The 18,146-nt window shown below is 47.4% G+C and overlaps 3 protein-coding genes across 3 annotated transcripts in view; 2 read left to right on the forward strand and 1 right to left on the reverse strand.

The window, feature by feature from the left end:
- Positions 1-18,146, reverse strand: part of tesca (tescalcin a) — a 109,193-nt gene that overhangs the window by 43,394 nt on the left and 47,653 nt on the right. The window lies entirely within an intron of this gene.
- On the forward strand, positions 3,559-12,774 carry lrrc74b (leucine rich repeat containing 74B). The gene is made up of 10 exons (XM_062451742.1): positions 3,559-3,810; positions 4,591-4,783; positions 5,655-5,797; positions 6,485-6,617; positions 8,421-8,627; positions 9,809-9,918; positions 10,623-10,738; positions 11,235-11,313; positions 11,933-12,028; positions 12,146-12,774. Exons 1-10 carry the CDS (start codon positions 3,652-3,654, stop codon positions 12,260-12,262), a joined length of 1,353 nt encoding a protein of 450 aa, XP_062307726.1. The 5' UTR covers positions 3,559-3,651; the 3' UTR covers positions 12,263-12,774.
- Positions 13,019-18,125, forward strand: nipsnap1 (nipsnap homolog 1 (C. elegans)). The gene is made up of 10 exons (XM_062451743.1): positions 13,019-13,238; positions 13,957-14,084; positions 14,517-14,562; positions 14,926-15,020; positions 15,260-15,330; positions 15,567-15,707; positions 16,172-16,203; positions 16,314-16,408; positions 16,845-16,928; positions 17,510-18,125. Exons 1-10 carry the CDS (start codon positions 13,159-13,161, stop codon positions 17,572-17,574), a joined length of 837 nt encoding a protein of 278 aa, XP_062307727.1. The 5' UTR covers positions 13,019-13,158; the 3' UTR covers positions 17,575-18,125.

Raw genomic sequence — 18,146 nt, forward strand, 5'->3', positions numbered from 1 at the left:
CACACACCCACACAGGCACGCACCTACTCACAAACACACACACACACACTCCGGTACCCAGTGAGCCAGAGAGTTAGAGTGACAGACAGCATGACAGAGACAGAGAGGAGTGGGCCTCGTGACAATGACAGGAGGGAAGTTGGGACTCTTACGGAATAATGAGGAGGCACACTCTGTCACAACCTCAGCCTCTTGGCCATGTTCTGTCATCCACGACCTGCGCCACCCTAAGATCCGACAGCCAGTCAGAATACATCTGCTGCACTGTGGTTCCTCTCAGAGATGTGCTATTATCCGAACCCCAAATCTGGTGTATTAAGACATCGTCCATTACTCTGGTCTGTAAGGTGGGTGTGAAGGCACGAATACATAATTCACACTATGGTCTTTGATATGGGGACTAAGGCATTATCCATTACTCTGGTCTGTAATACGGGTGTGAATGTCTTATCCATTACTCTGGTGTGTGACGTGGGTGTGTGTGTTATACATTACTCTGGTCTGTAATGTGGGTATGTGTTATCCATTGCTCTGGTCTGTAATGTGGGTATGTGTTATCCATTACTGTGGTCTGTAATGTGGGTGTGAGTGTGTCGGGTGAGACAGGGTAGCTGTCTCATCATGGCATAGCAACGGTGAGACAGGGTAGCTGTCTCACTGTTGCTATGCCATGAGTCATCCTCAGACAGGTGTGTTCAGTCAGCCCTGCTCTGAGCTCTCCTCGCCTGGACAGATAACAAACGCTTAATGTTGTAAAGAGAGAGCCGAGAGGGAGAGAAGGATGGAGGGATGGATGGAGCAGAGAGCGAGGAAAGGATGGAAAGATGGAGGGACAGAGGGATGTAAAATGAGAGGTTGGTGTTTGTTCTTGACAAACTCACCCATGCTTCTTAAGTGTCAACATAACCCCCATCTCCCAGTCCTGCCTGTGTTCTCCTACATCTCCCATCCTGCCTGTGTTCTCCTACATCTCCAGTCCTGCCTGTGTTCTCCTACATCTCCCAGTCCTGCCTGTGTTCTCCTACATCTCCCAGTCCTGCCTGTGTTCTCCTACATCTCCCATCCTGCCTGTGTTCTCATACATCTCCAGTCCTGCCTGTGTTCTCCTACATCTCCCATCCTGCCTGTGTTCTCCTACATCTCCCATCCTGCCTGTGTTCTCCTACATCTCCAGTCCTGCCTGTGTTCTCCTACATCTCCCATCCTGCCTGTGTTCTCCTACATCTCCCAGTCCTGCCTGTTTGCTGTGTCCTCCTACTCTGTGTCCACACGGTCAGACTGTGCATGCTGTCATGTTGTTGCTGTCACTGCTCAGCGGGGCTGTCCTCGGACGAGGCTGCTACCCTCCCCCTTGTCACCCTTCTCATTATCTACCTCCCTCTTCTCTCTTTCTCACTCTCTCCCTCTATCCCCCTTCTTTTCTCCTTTCATTTTGCTCATTATCTTCCGCTGTCTCTCTCCCTCTCTCTCTCTCTCCCTCTCTCTCTCCCTCTCCCTCTCTCCCCAACACCTTTTTGTACCTACCCACTATAAGTGGTGATGCTAACCCTCTCATCCCTTCTCTCACTGTGACCTGACACCTGTTTGGAGGGCCTTGTGTGTGCACGTGGACGTGCGTGCGCACGGACACGTGCGTGCTCAAGTGTGTGTGTCGTGATGACGGCCGTGTTTGTCCGCCGGCACCGTCCTCCATTCTTACCTCAGAATTCAGAGTGTGTTTATCGTTCCAGTACACCCTGCCCAAGCACCCGCCTTGGTATGCATGTGAGCCTGTCCAGTGACAAAGCAGCTGTTACGATGTGTTTGCTGAGGAAACGGTCGGTACTTCCTCAACGGCTAGGTTGTTGACACAGTGTGTTTCTCATTTCCTGTTCAAAGGCAACACTGCCATGTTCTCCGTGTGGGTCGCGAGGCCATTGTTTTGTGAGGCTGAGGAGGGTCAAAGGTCAATGGACAAACGCACCATTTCACGTTCACCCAACCTGCAGTAACTTGTGGTGGTTTTCCTCCATGCTCTTGCCTGCTCAAGCTCGCTGTGTTTTTTTAAATGGCCGCCAGCATGATAAAACACAAAACACAATTGGATTTCAGTGTTGTCTTCTAATGCATATAAATGACTTTTTTGTGGCAAATTTTGTTTTCTTTTAATTGCCGGGAGAGTAGACAACTCGCAACTCTGATTGAATGTTTTCTCCACCGTACTTGTTTATGCTGATTAATCTGAATTGGAATGAGAGACACCAAATCTCTGTGATGCAAAATGTGAAATAACAACCACAAAAAAGAATCTCTATAAATATAACCTATATATATTCACAGACAGAGGACACCATTAAAAAGGAACTATTTCAACTTTTTCTAAGAATGTATTTTGATTATATAAATGGATGTCGTTTGTCTTTCTCTGCTTGCTGTATACAAAAGATATATTCTCGGAATGGGAGATCCAGCAGTCTTCTGAATGCATGATATTCCATGTCTCCTCTTGATTAAAAACATAACGTTATCAGGGCCAACCTACAGACCATTTATATATATATATATATATATATATATATATATATATCAGCTGGCCCAATCTATAGTCTGTATCTAGATATCAGTACCATATCAATGCTCAGCTAACTATTAACCAGAAGTCTCCACCTCCAAACTGGGAGACAGGTGGAGGTGATGCCGTGCAGAGCTTTGTATGAAGACCTGTGTTGCTGTCCAGCTCTCTGTCAGCCAGCTCTGTCAGCCAGCTCTGTCAGGCCACAGGGACAACATGTCCTTGGGGATCGGGCAGCTATATGCTCTGGAGGGGGGGGGGGGTCACTGGATGGAGGGGGTGGGTGCTGTGCTCTGGGCACCCCGGGTGGTGGTTGGAGGCTAGCCCGGGTGCTGGGGGGGGGGGGGGGGGGTATTCTCTGGAGGGGGAGGGGGGGAGGGTTCTGCGGTATCTCTTCGGGGGGGGGGGGATCTGAGTGTGTCTCTCTTCTTGTTTGTATCGCTGCTGCTGCTTGGTCCAAACTCCAGCCCAAACAGCCTCCGCTCTGAAGACGACCCTTCTTCTTCTTCTTGTGAAATTGAACCTTGACGATTTCCATTTTAATGCATATACTTGGCAAGGACTTTACATCAACTTACTAATAAAAGAAAACATTTACATTATACGTCACAAACGTTGTGTGTGTCTTTTCTACTTCGAGCTAGTTAGGAAGGTCCAGTCCTGACTGTGTAGAATGGGATTCTGCGTGTAAAGACGGCTGATTGAGAAGGTCTAGAAAGTTCTCAGCGTGTCTTTCCTGTGCTCGTTGATTGTCTCCGAGAGCAAGACTGCCTGCCCTACCTCGAACAGCCTTTCACAACACACTCAGCACACCACTCAGCTCCATGGCAACACACCAACAAAGCAAACCAGACAAACACTAAACCAACTCCCCCCCCTCCTGTGGATTGGCTGGCAGCAACCAGGACGCTCGCCAGCAGCTCTCTAATTAGCCGAGCGGGGTGGCAGTTGAGGATTGACCCTCCCACGGATCCCAGTTAGAGGAGCTAGCGGGAGGTTACTGGTTAGCCTCACTGCGCTGCACTGATCACACACTCGCCAGCCTGACTACCTTCTCCGGTCCAACAACCCTGGGACATCAGCACCCAGGCAGAGACAGCATGGTGGGGAAGAAGTTGGTGATGGAGGCCCGCCTGGCCTCCGTGCTTGAGGACCAGGGAGGGGAGAGGGACACCGATGGGCGGGGCCTGGAGGAGGGGGAGGAGGAAGACTGTCGGGTTGGTGGAACCCATGGAGCCCTCAGCCTGGAGGACGGCCAGGTAGGTAGCTGGTCAGACACACTGGTGATGATGATGATGACCACCAGGTAGGTAGATGGTCGCTGGTCAGACACACTGGTGATGATGATGATGATGATGATGATGATGATGATGATGATGATGATACCAGTGATGATCATAATAAGGATGACGATGAGAACAAACCAGGTAGGTAGATGGCAACTGCTCTGACACACTGGAGTAGTGATGATGATGATGATGAGTACAATGATGACGATAAGGATGAGGGTACGGATGACGACGAGATGACGGTGACAGTGACGGAATCCGGATGAGGATGTCGACGATTGGTCTCCTACAGTCCGCATCACCCAGCACACCCTCCCTGCGACCACAACCCGAGTCAGTGCTGGACGGCAGGCGACATCTGGCTCTGATCAGCAGCACATTAGTCAGTAATTACAGCTGATTGGCCAAACAATCCAGACACCTGGTGCCACACTTTCAGGCTTTAGCTGGGTGACGAAGACGCCTGTCTAGATAGATCCAAACATAAACGCACGCACACAGATATACACCCACACACATGCATATGCACACCTCACACACATGCACACATGCATAAAGACACACGCATGCATATGCACGCATGAATAAAGAAACATACTCACACACACACACGCTGCATAGTAACTCGTATTCTTCTCAAGCTGTCCAAACCCATAGGGCCTGCCTCAAGCCATCTGGCTCTAACAGCTGATTGGACTGTCAACATGTCCCTCAGGCCTCAACCAACAATCACACCTCTCCTCCTGTCAGACAGTGACCCAGCCAGGGACGGTCTCCGGCGGGCGGCGGTCCCGCCCCGAGGGGGAGGTGCCAGGCGAGGGTCAGCAAAGGGAGGGAGAGGAGGAGGAGGAGGAGGAGGAGGAGGGCGCAGAGGGCCAGGGCAGGGGGACAGAGTGCGTCATCAGCGAGGACGGCGAGTACGACACCGACTTGGAGATGGAAGGTAAAAGGAGCCCGTCGAAAAACGGAGGGCGAGGGAGGGAGGGAGGGAGAGGGGGGGAGGGCGAAAGAGAGACACGGAGGGAGAGGAAGAAGGCGGGTGAATCATCCTGCGTTAGGATAAAAGGTGTCAGAGAGCTGTGGGGCTCTTTGCTACTTCTGTCTCTCTCCATCTCCCTCCCTCTTACTCCTCCCCCCCCCCCCCCCCCGCTCTCTCTCTCCCTCTCTATCAAGCGACGGGCCATCTGTTCTGGGAGTGAGCGACCCAAACACGGTACAACCGACCATCCGTGAAGGAATCCCCCAAAGTCACAGTGACAGGTGTCCTTACAGGCAGATACTTCACTAGCTTTGTGTTTTGCTAGCGTTGGCCCCCTGACCACGTCGCCGCAGCTAATGTCTCCATGATGCTACGTGTAGTCTGATAGTTAGCGCCTCTTGATGCAGAGACGTGTGTGTCTGTGTGTGTGTGTACGGGTCAGGCTTGTGTCGTGTGTCGCCTTGTGTGTTCTACGTTTGACGTGACACGCTGTTTTGACGCGCGAGTTTTATATGTCAGCGCTGGGATGTCATGTGAGGTGGTGTGTGTATTCTCTGTGATTGCTGCGTGTGTGTTTTATGTGTGATTGCTGTGTGTGTGTACGTGTGTGTTATGTGTGGTCAACGTGCGTGTGTGACTGCTGCGTGCATGCGTGTTTGACGTGTGTTTGTTGCGTGTTTGTGTGATTGCTGTGTGCATGCATGTTTTATGTGTGATCAACAAGTGTGTGTGTGCCATGTGCGTGTGTGTTTGTTTTACGTGGGATCGCAATGTGTATATGTGTGTTTTATGTGTGATCGACTTGTGTGTGTGTGTACGTGTGTGTGCGCTGCAGGTGAAGCAGGGGCGTACGACCCCACAGGCCAGGCCAGCTACAGGGAGGCGTGTCGCATGCTCGGGGTGGTCCCAGCATCCTATGCTCTCAGACACCTTCAGAGCAGTGAGCTCATCATGATGCACCACGGCTTGGGCCCACAGGTAGGAGCTGTCACATCAGGGACCCTCGTCACCTCACAGACCCGGATAGCTCGTGCCGTCATCCATCCATCCAGGACGGACGATCATGTGTTCGTCTATTCTATTGTGAATACGGAATCCTCTCTGTCTGATGAGACAGCATCGCTCGAGTTCATTTAGGATCGCACGTTTCCAGCGGGCTCGCTACAAAGCGGTTCTTTTTTATTTACATTTACATTTAGTCATTTAGCAGACGCTCTTATCCAGAGCGACTTACAGTAAGTACAGGGACATTCCCCCGAGGCAAGTAGGGTGAAGTGCCTTGCCCAAGAACACAACGTCAGCTGGCATGACCGGGAATCGAACTGGCAACCTTCGGATTACTAGCCCGACTCCCTCACCACCTGACTCCCTTTTTTTAGGGTATTTGAGTCTCTCAACAACCTCCTGCAGCTTCTTTTAGTTGAGCTGAAACACAGAAGCCCGGCCATAAAGAGGGGATCATTTTAAAAGCCATTAGACGTGTGCAGTTCACTCATAATAGCTGCCTTGAAACCACTCAGTCACACACCTGCCTGCATTCCCCGCACCAACACTCTACCGAGCAAAATCTTTTTCCTTTTTTCGGAATAGCAAGAAAAGAAAACGAGTGCGGTAGCAAAAGCAAGTTTGGTGCTAACTCAAGAGTCTTCCCTATGCTGTGTGCAGGGTACCAAAGCGCTGGCCGTTCCCTTGGTAACCAACACCTCCATCCTGAAGCTGAACTTGAGGGATAATTGGATGGAAGGGATGGGAGGAGTGGCAGTGGCAGATATGTTAAAGGAGAACTGTTACATCACAGGTGATCTCTCTCTCTCTCTCTCTTTCTCTCTCTCCCTCTCTCTCTCTCTCTCTTTCTTTCTTTCTTTCTCTCTCTCTCTCTCTCTCTCTCTCTCTCTCTCTCTCTCTCTCTCTCTCTTTCTCTCTCCCTCTCTCTCTCTCTCTCTCTCTGTCCTTTTCTCCAGGGGCGGTTTTAGGCACGGGCGGACCGGGCAGCCGCCCGGGGCGGCATTTTTTCATGTCACGTGGGGGGCGCACGAGTATAAAATTAAATAAAAATCTCTGCCCGCGAAGCGGTTTTCTCTTTTCTATCATTTCACTGTGTGGGGAATTGGCAAATTGGCGCCCCCTTCAGGCAGCTGCAGGCACCCCTGCTTGCTGAGAAGGTGCCGTGTACAGAAGCAGTGTGAAAAAAGGGGAGAGGGACAGACAGCTCATCTGACTGGGTCTCCCAAATGGAACGGACAATTCATAATATTATAAATATAGGCCTAAAGTTCCTGCACATTTTTTTTTTTTTTTAATTGAAATGGCGAATTTAAAAAAAATGGGTATAGGCTAACTCTTACGTTTGTTAGGCTTTTTGCTATGATGCTTGCTATGCAACAACAATATTTCGGTGTTAACTCAACAAACACGAGATAACATTTCACCATAATAGTGTGCTTTGCAACAAAACTGTTACAAGTTCAGTTATTATTTATTTTCATTATTTAGGTTAGGCCCTGTAATTAGCCAACGGAATTTTCAAATCTGTAGGTAGTTTCAAAGACGAACATATGCTATTTGCTTCAACTATATTTCGTGACAAAGTAAGTAAGTAAGACTTTATTTATATAGCACATTTCATACAAGAATTGTAGCTCAAGGTGCTTTACATAAAATCAATAAAAACAATAATACAAGTGATAAACAATTCAAACAAAAATAAAAATCCCAATAAGATCTCTGGTATAAGTATAGCTTAACGTCATAAGTAAAAGTGTTTCTCCCTAAAAGTTATATTAATATAGCATGTAATAACAGACATTTAGCGTGTAGCGTGGGGGGGGGGGGGGGGGGCGCGAAGGGCTTCTCGCCCTGGGTGTAATTCAATGTAGAACCGCCACTGCTTTTCTCTCTCTCTTACTTTCTCTTGATTTCTCTATCTGTCCCCCTCTCTCTCTCCATCCCTCGCTCTCCATCCCTCACTCTCTCTCACTTACCCTCTCTCTCCCTTTCTCGCCATCTCCCACCTGTGCACCACTCTCCCCACCTGTCTGCTACTGGGCATCACACTCTCTCTCTCTCTCTCGCTCTCTCTCTCTCTCTCACACACGCACTCGCTCTCTCTCTATTTTTCTCTCTGTCACTCTTGTTCTCTCCCCCCTACCGCTTCTCTCTCTCTCTCCCCCTCTCCACAGATGACATATTAGATTGTTCTCTGCCAAGCATGTTATTACATGGCACCAGAATGACAAGGCTGCTAATTCTAACCTTAATTACTGTCATTCTAAAAGCCCAGCATGATGAACCTGCATGACTTACCGCTGACGAGCACGGGATAATGGGCCTTCTCCAGTAGATAAGAACATGCCCGATAAAACAGGCTCGCAGCATGTCTTTATTGTAACTTCCTCCAATGGATATCAGTCAAGAACCTAACCCCCCCCCCCCCCCCACACACACACACACACACACACACACACACACACATACACACCATAGTTGAATGATCTAACCCTAGATGTAAATGACATCCCCATGTGTTCCCTGTGTGTCTGTGTGTGTGTCTGTGTGTGTGTTTGTCTGTGTGTGTGTGTGTCTGTGTGTGGGTGTGTATCAGACGTGGACCTGTCAGAGAACCAGCTGGGGGAGCGTGGCGCGTGGGCGCTAGCCAGCACGCTTCAGGAGAACAGCACGCTGGTCAGACTGGGCCTGGCAGGGAACCAGCTGGGGGATGGGGCTGGCCGGCCGCTGGCACACGCCCTGACCTCCAACACCCGCCTGGAGAGCCTGGATCTGAGCCATAACTCCCTGGGAGAGGAGGCAGGTATGGATGGGGGGTGGAGGGGGCAGTTGGGGATTCTTTTCGGGAGAGGAGGTGTGTTGACGCCTGGAGGGCGTCGCAGAGGTGGAGGATGGGTCGTGCTCTGTCACAATGCACGCAAGCAATTTTTTTTTCACAGTGTGCTTGTTCCAGGCGACAGCCCCTAACTGGAGGATAAACAAGTTTAAGAGATGCACCATGACTTATCCAGATAGTCCAACCAAACTGCTCCGCTCCAATTTCAAGCTCATAGCTTCCTAATCTACTCTCCGAGCAGAGAGCTCGTGAGGGTATACCCTGCAGGGCGCTGAACACATGCTTACTTGCTTTAATAATACACCTACAATTGGGTAGACTGCTGGGTACACACACAAACACACAGATGCGCACACACACAGACACACACACTCACGCACACAGACACACACATAAACAGTTGTATGGCTGAGTTAAATACCATGTACTGTCGCAGCTTGTGGCATTCAAAGGTCAAGTATATTCTCCTTCATTAAAATTGGGTGGATTGTCAATAGGATGAGATTTCTACAGGAGCCCCTTGGAGAACTTACGGACGGATGGATGGACTAACTGTGATCTATACCGTCATATTGACCCGTCCACGCCTCCTGCCGTCTCTAATTGTGATCGATATGGATCTCCGCCCTGGCCATCTCCCTCCTCAATACTTTACAATACCTCAAAGGATATTAATTCTTTATGTGCCACTGGAAGTGCTCACATGGCCCTATTTCTCCAGAGAAACCTCAATATTAGGCCTGTCAGTCAAGCGGAGGTGACATTTGCCTGCTCTGCGGTTGCCTGCTGATGTCGTTGTTGTTGGTGTTGCGGTCGCAGGCAGCCTTTCGATGCCGTAGAGCACAGCCTTGTTCAAATAAATACATTGTGCAAATGCGTGAAATCACAGTCTCCCTTTCTCTGTCTCTCGCTCTATCTTTGCCTCTCTCTTCTGCCTCTCTCTCTCTCTCTATACACAATCACACTCCCTCTTTCAAAATTAGGATGAGAGTGAAAAAGATATGTCTGTGTCTGGAACCCAGCAGAACCTTTGTGTGTGTGTGTGTGTGTGTTTGGAAACCTAAATAACACAGCTGACATTCCATACAAGCTCTGTGTGTTCACCTACAGCCTAGCAGAACCTGAGTGTGTGTGTGTGTCCGCCCCAGGGAAGGTTCTAGGACCAGCGCTGGCTGAGAACACGGGTCTGAGACATCTGAGCTTGGCCTGGAACTGCCTGCGAGGGAGAGGAGCCGTGGCCCTGGCTGCGGGCCTGGGGGTAACACACCTGACACAGCCTACCCACAGCACGCTGCGACACACAGCCTACCCACAGCACGCTGCCACACAGCCTACCCACAGCACGCTGCGACACAGCCTACCCACAGCACGCTGCCACACAGCCTACCCAGAGCACGCTGCCACACAGCCTACCCACAGCACGCTGCGACACACAGTCGACTATATTATTACACATCCCTAACACACAACGGATGAATCAGAAAGACTCTGGGAAAAGTTGACTTCTTAACTTGTTTACTGTTTGTTCCGGTCAAGACAAAGTCATGTACTGTATTTATTTCGCTGACCCTTTTTTTGGGGGGGGGGGGGAGTATGAAGGTTTGTTTTGCGTCGATACACACAGGGCAAACCGAGAATGTGCTATATGAGTGCTATGACACTGAGCTGCACAGATATTTCTCTCTGCCTGTCTATGCTATGACACTGAGCTGCACAGATATTTCTCTCTGTCTGTCTATGCTATGACACTGAGCTGCACAGATATTTCTCTCTGCCTGTCTATGCTATGACACTGAGCTGCACAGATATTTCTCTCTGCCTGTCTATGCTATGACACTGAGCTGCACAGATATTTCTCTCTGTCTGTCTATGCTATGACACTGAGCTGCACAGATATTTCTCTCTGCCTGTCTATGCTATGACACTGAGCTGCACAGATGATTCTCTCTGTCTGTCTACCAGGCTAACATATTCCTCCGTAGCCTGGACTTGTCCTATAACGGCTTCGGACGAGAAGGTGCGGTGTCGCTAGGAGAAGCTCTCAAAGATAACAACACTCTGGAGGAGTTGGATATAAGGTATCTATGGGATGGTCATTAATATTAGGTTGTCTGATGTCTCCTGTGATTCTGATGTTATGGTCAATGTTTGTATATTTGTGTCTGTCTTATGGTTTGTCGTCTCTGTAAGTCTGCAAATGTGACGCAAGAAAGAATTCCAGGCTTGTTTGACAAGAACGTATTTTCAATCAGTCAGTCAATCAAACAGTCAGTCAATCAACATCAACAGTACGATGTGACTGTAACTTTCAGACTGTCTGAATTGAATCTACATTCAGCTCCATGTTGTGTTTGGTGTCTTGGTGTTTAAACAAATGTGAATAAAGTAGCTGCAAGTCATACTTTATGTGTGGCTTCATAACTATAATCCAACACAAAATAGCATGTTGAATTTGAATTGCGACTTGTTCTCAAACTTTTAAGTGATTTTCCTTCGAAAGGCAGAACTGTTACATTGCCTGCTTCACACTTATTGGTTGTTTGTATGTGTGTGTGTGTGTGTTCTCTTCCTCAGTAACAATCGTATACCCCCCGAGGGGGCCATTCGCTTCACAATGGGACTCAAAGTAAACAAGACAATCAGAGCGCTTCAGGTAAGACACAGACATGAGATTGGATGTAGTTCTGAAAGCAGCAGGAGGGCCTTGGAGGTTGGGAGATAAAATGGAGTTTTTCACTTTCTTCGTGTATCGCATTTACACCGTCCCAGATCAATGTGCTTGTGTCGGCCGGCTCGTTTACATCACGCAACCGAGACAGTTCAAGCAAACGTGTCTTTGGATGGGAGCCGTGTGGAACGGTTCTGCGTCTGGCTCTTTTTAGGAGCAAAAAGAACATACGGGGGTTCTACATGGAACCTCTGTCTGAGCTTTGTGGAACCTCAGAACCTTCAGAGAGTCCCTTACAGGGACAGGTGCTTTTACATCTGGTACCTGTGTTTCCAAGACCTTAGTGTGTGTGTGTTTGTTTGCATGTGTGCATGTGTTAGAGTGCAGGGTGTTGTGTGTGTGACTGGAGGGTGTGTGTGTGGTGTGTGTGTGTGTGTGTGACTGGATGTGTGTGTGTGTGTGTGTGTGTGTGTGTGTGTGTGTGTGTGACTGGAGCGGTGTGTGTGTGTGTGTGTGTGTGTGTGTGTGTGTGACTGGAGCGGTGTGTGTGTGTGTGATTACCAGAGGCGTTTGATATGTGGTGTTTCTTCATCTCTGTTTTCAGATGGGCAGAAACCCCATACAGACAGCAGGCTGCTACGGAGTCCTGAAGTCCATTCAGGAAAACTCACAGTCTGCTGTTGAGTCTTTGGACTTCTCTGTGAGTCAGCCATGTTTGTGTCCTCAAGTAACTCGTCGATGATGTAAATGTTGGTGTGATGTCGAGGTGAGTTTTTTTTTCCGTCAACGATTCTCTCTTTCTCCGGGCGACCCTCAGGACATCCCTGTGAACCAGGACTGTGAGGACCTGCTGAGCTCCATGAAAGACGCCTTCCCAAACCTGACGGTCAAACACGGAGGGAGAATCGACACGTTCAGGAAAGCCAAGCGCTGAAAGAGTGTCTCGTCGCGTGGCCTGTGTGCTCCGCTCTCTCCTCGTGATGACGAGGAGGAGATGAATATGTCTCTCGTTCTCAAGATGGCAAATGAGCTGATTCTCCACAGCACCATGTGGCACTACGTCGAGCGTGACAGAGGACGCCTGATAACTCAACTAAATCTTCATTCAACAACTTGTTAGCATAAATATGTATTTCTTTCAAGTTATATTTGGTTAGAAAACTGCCATGATTTGTAATGATAAATTGTGTTAACATGTGTGGCCAAGTTCCTGCAAAACTGTGCATTGTACTTGATTTAGTAGAGGCCTACTAACTAAGTTTGGGTGTGACCATTCGGTTTATTATTTATATATATGGTATCCAGAGGTGTGGGTTTACCCTTTAGGTTAATAGACCTTTATCCTTCAGTTTTAACCTTTAACATAGTGGAAAGGAGCAACTAGATTAATCTGGTATTTCACATATATTTCTGTCTAATTATGTCTACTGTATAGTATACTGAAAAATATTACACAGTTGTGTTTGTACTGAGTTTGAGTGGAACTGCTTTAAACTGTAAATGTTTGAAAGAAGTCCAGATTATAATTTGACCTGGCAACTACGTCAATCGGGCAGAACAGCTTCATTAACTGAATAGTCGACAAATACGGAATACCAACTGGTTATAAAGTTATGCAACATAATGCATACAGTCAATATTATTCTTCGAATTATTGTCTCCACTGCACAAACGCGTCACCCGTGGCGCATGTATTGTTATTTAAACTATGCGCGGAATTAGGGAAGTATGTGCCAGATATTTGCTAGCTAAACATTAACCTGGACCCTCTTTACTTTACATACTCATCATATCTCTGACAAGAGCAGTTTCACACTGTTTCAGGGCAAGATGGCGGCAACAAGTTTAGTGTTACCAAAGGTCCAGCTAACGAAACTGTACAGAAATGCTGTCACGTTGCGGGTGTGCAGGTAAAATCGAATTATCTTTTTATTGAAATACGTAAACGACAATGTCCCTTTAATTACATTCTCGGTGACGAAGTGCGTTTGCAGCCAAACAATGTTCGTTCAGCACATTGCTCTTTAACCAGGCTGGCTTCGGTCTCCCTCTGTGATATTGTTCTCCAAAGTGTTAATAATGACAGTAGTCAAGCACTTATGTTGTAACAACAATTAGAATGGATAGCATTGTTTTTCCGAAGCCGTATTAATCATTTGCTGAGCTACTGAACTTTGCCCTGTTTGACTGGAGGGAATTTTCACTATCAGATTCGTTCCCCAAAAAAAGTGTTTCGGATAATACCAGACATATGTGCTTAGAGTTTGAGATAATACCCAACAGATGTAAGGACCAGAGCTACATAGACCCAGCAGCTGGTCTAAAGATTTTGTGCTTACAGTTAACATAGCCTGGGCTTGTATACCATGCATGCTTCCAACCAGTCAACAACTCTGTGACAAAACCATGCTACTCTTAGTCTTCAACTCATGGTTGGAAGCAACAAACCCAGATCATCTTCTGCTGTGCTCTAATGATGGCGTCAAGTACAATCTCTTCTGCTCTTCTCTTCGGGTGACTGAAATTGGTATTTATTCTTGGACAGTAGAAGCTACTTGTTGCCTTTCCAACCCTGTGGCTTCCCTCCACCAGCCGGTTAAAATGGTTATATTTTCTTTGTCTATGTAGGAGGTTTTCCGACGGCGGTGACAATGGCTGGTTCCGTTCTCTGTTCGTGCACAAAGTAGACGCGAGGAAGGATACCCATTCCAACCTGCTGTCCAAGAAGGAGACCAGTAACCTGTACAAAATGCAGTGTGGGTTGAGACTACACAATGGCAAAAACACAACGCACTCTAGGCACAAACACATTTATTACCTCTATTCGAAAGCATATTTAATGCCAAATATCACTAAACTCTTACAATGAATTGGATTCAGTTTAAGTAATGTCTGCTGAATGCCATTGTGTGACATTCCGATTGCCTCGAAGGAAAACATAGAAAAGTAGTTACGTGATTGAATGCGTTCTGCCCTCCAGGGAATGCTAATGACATGCAGCAGCAATGTTGTCATAGCGAGAGGGATGAGCGTACACAAATACCAATCAATAGCGTGGTGCTGTATGACGCAGAACTTCCCCAGGGCAAATCGTGTCTGGTCTGACCACACCTGCAACTGGGTCAGAATAGCTCTCCTCTTACCGTCCCGTGAGCACGTCAGGCGGTGAACATCCCTCTGTCTTTCAGTTCACAACGTGAAGCCAGAGTGTCTGGAGGCGTACAACGACCTGGAGTGAGTATGTTTCCTCCTCCTCCTCCTCCTGTTGCTGTTCTCCTTCCTCCTCATCCTCCTACTCCTTCTTCTTCTATGGTGTCACCAGTAAACAGGACTCCTCTTCCTGGGTGTTGAGTGCTCATGGGCTGATGTAGTCATACCGGCTTCCTGACACCCCAATATCAGCGTCTCGAATCAGTCCTATGGTATTCTGGAGTTGCATTGATGTGTAGGAAAAGGGCTACGAGAAGTTATTATAACTCCTAATACTAATAGTTCTACTCATTATTATGACTCATTGTCAATTATGTAAATGGGAGTGCTGTTGTCATTATTATGAATATCTTATTGTCGTCTAATTATGGCCTCCACTCTCCCCAGGGCTGAGGTACAGAGTAAGCTCCATGTTGACCAGGACTTCCCCTGTGAGGTGGTGGGCAGCTGGAACACCTGGTATGGAGATCAGGACCAGACGGGTGTGTGCTTCCCTAACACTTCGGATACCTAAACAAATACCATGGAGATATCAGCTGAAATATCATCAGATCCACGACAGTGACATTTGAATCCTTCCATGTGAGCTTTAGCGCATACTGAGGCTGTTTGTTATCACTAAGCTTGGACAGTGGTCTGGTGTTGGGAGAAGAGACACAGAAAGCTGTGTAAGGGTGTTTCAGTGGTGTGATAACGCCCTCTGCTGTCTCTGGTGTTGTAGTGCATCTGTGGCGGTATAGGGGAGGATATCCTGCCCTGACTGAATGCTTGAACAAACTAAACAACAACAAGGTGACGGTAGATTATAATATATATTCCATTGTTATATATTTGTAGTCGAATTTGGTTGTATTTGAATATATATATGTATATATGTATATATATATATATGTATATACATTCATAGAAAGCACGTTAGTGTGTGTGTATATATAAATATATTTAAAAGCATATCTTATCAAAAGCTTTGTTTGGGTGTAGAATATTGAGATGCTACTTTTATTTTTCCTTCACTTGTTACTGTGAAGGTGTACCAGGAGTTTCGTAGGGAGAGGAGTACGATGTTGCTCTCCAGAAGCAACCAGCTGCTTCTGGAGTTCAGTTTCTGGAACGAGCCCACACCCAGAGCTGGACCCAACATCTACGAGATGCGAACCTACAAACTCAAGGTAGGCCAACGGCTCGCCTCTACCCGGTGGCCTCGAGGGGACGAAGTCCGAAGGCTGCTTTAGTGAAGCTGTAACCAGAAACATGCTCTCTGAGCTTTTTCAGAGGGCATCCTAAACGCGGAGCAACTTAACTCCTGAACTTGATTTCACCTAGATTTACCATACTCGTTCAGGACAATTGCTGAGCATAGTACAGTATAATATACTACACAGCATACTAGAGGGAAGTGTGTAGCTCAGTGGTAGAGCTTTTGACTGCAGAATAAGAGGTCTCAGGTTCAAATCCCCCCTGTACAGTGTTTGTTATACTGTAGCATAGCATACTGGGAAATGGTGTTCCAATGTGGCAGACTGAATGTAATGATGAATAGACTGTTCTCCAGCCCAGTCTGGGGGTGCAGGTGGTTCTGGGTATCAGTGGTCTAATGATGGTGCTATGTCTTGTCTGTCTGCTGTGCTTTCAGCCTGGGACGATGATCGAATGGGGAAACCACTGGTAGGTTTCAGCACACTCCAGACGGCACAGTTGGAGCTGGGATCGTTAATGATGACACCGATTATTACTGTGTGTGTGTGTGTGTGTGTGTGTGTCTGTGTGCTTTCCAGGGCGCGAGCCATCAGGCACCGTCAGGAGAATGATGAGGCGGTGGGAGGGTTCTTCTCCCAGATAGGAGATCTGTACGTGGTCCATCACCTGTGGGGTGAGTGACAACACCAAGAAGACACATGCACTCACACTTACACACACACACACACGAACAGGCTCTCTCTCACACACACACACACACAAACAAACAAACAAACGCTAAAATGCTCTTACAGCACACTAACACACACACACTAACTTGCTTTCTCTCTCTCTCTCTCTCTCTCTCTCTCTCTCTCTCTCTCTCTCTCTCTCTCTCTCTCATACACAAACACACACTAACATGCTCTTACAGAGTACACTAACACACACAGACACTATATGTTTTAATGTGGCAAAGTATAGCATGCTTCTGTGCGTTATGTAATGTAATTCATTGTTTTTTTATGGTGTCTCAGTCAAAGGCACAGTGGTTATAAAGACAGTATGCGTGAGGTGAACCCATGCTCTGTATTGTGTGACAGACTGATGATATTGATGTGGTGTTTCAGCTTATAAAGACCTCCAGTCCAGAGAGGAAACCAGGAACGCAGCCTGGCAAAAGGAGGGTTGGGACTCCAGTGTGTATTACACAGGTAAGGGAACACACACACACACACACATTCCAAATATTCTTGATTTCAACTGGAATGTCACTCTCTTTACACTGAATATAAACATAAAATTGTCTCTTCTGCCCGGGGTCTCCAATGTGATGTCTGAACTGTGACGTGTGTGTCTACACAGTGTGATGTCTGAACTGTGATGTCTGTGTCTACACAGTGTGATGTCTGAACTGTGACGTCTGTGTCTACACAGTGTGATGTCTGAACTGTGATGTCTGTGTCTACACAGTGTGATGTCTGAACTGTGATGTCTGTGTCTACACAGTGTGATGTCTGAACTGTGATGTCTGTGTCTACACAGTGTGATGTCTGAACTGTGATGTCTGTGTCTACACAGTGTGATGTCTGAACTGTGACGTCTGTGTCTACACAGTGTGATGTCTGAACTGTGATGTCTGTGTCTACACAGTGTGATGTCTGAACTGTGATGTCTGTGTCTACACAGTGTGATGTCTGAACTGTGATGTCTGTGTCTACACAGTGTGATGTCTGAACTGTGATGTCTGTGTCTACACAGTGTGATGTCTGAACTGTGATGTCTGTGTCTACAGTACCCCTGATCCAAAGCATGCAGTCCAGGATCATGATCCCCACCCAGAGCTCTCCGCTGCAGTGAGCAGACAGCAGCCCACCACAGCAGGGCTGGTGTGGAGACTCCCCGTAGAGGACCACAGAAGAAGACGTGGGTGGAACAGAGTTACTGCGAAGCTGTCGGATCAATTCCATGAAGAAGAATCCTTTTTTCTAGGAGCCAGTGAAGTATTGTGGTGGGCCTGTGTTTGGGTTGAGTCTGGATGAAGCTTAATGATAATGTTAACATGGTTGATGTTTCGTGGAAAACATCGCCCCAGATTTTCAAATGGAGACCTCAGTTATGAAATGAAACAGTTCAGGGAAAAGTCCACTTTTATAACTTGATAAGTAAAAAAATGATTAGCCTTGGATGTAATTTTCAAAGATCCTACAGGTCAAAAATGCCCATAGCTCTGTCTACCTCTGACAAAACACACCAGATCAGAGGATGTCTACAGCATGGTTATGACCATGCTTTTGTATCTACAAATTAGAGCACAATTATACATAAGATCATGTTGATGTCATGTCAATGTAATAATGTGATATGCAATTCAGTTGTATAACTTCATTAAATAAACTCGTTTAAACGGATGGTCTGGCCATGCTTGTGTT

This window comes from Osmerus eperlanus, chromosome 25, assembly GCF_963692335.1.
Source record: "Osmerus eperlanus chromosome 25, fOsmEpe2.1, whole genome shotgun sequence".
Classification (NCBI taxonomy): Eukaryota; Metazoa; Chordata; class Actinopteri; order Osmeriformes; family Osmeridae; genus Osmerus; species Osmerus eperlanus.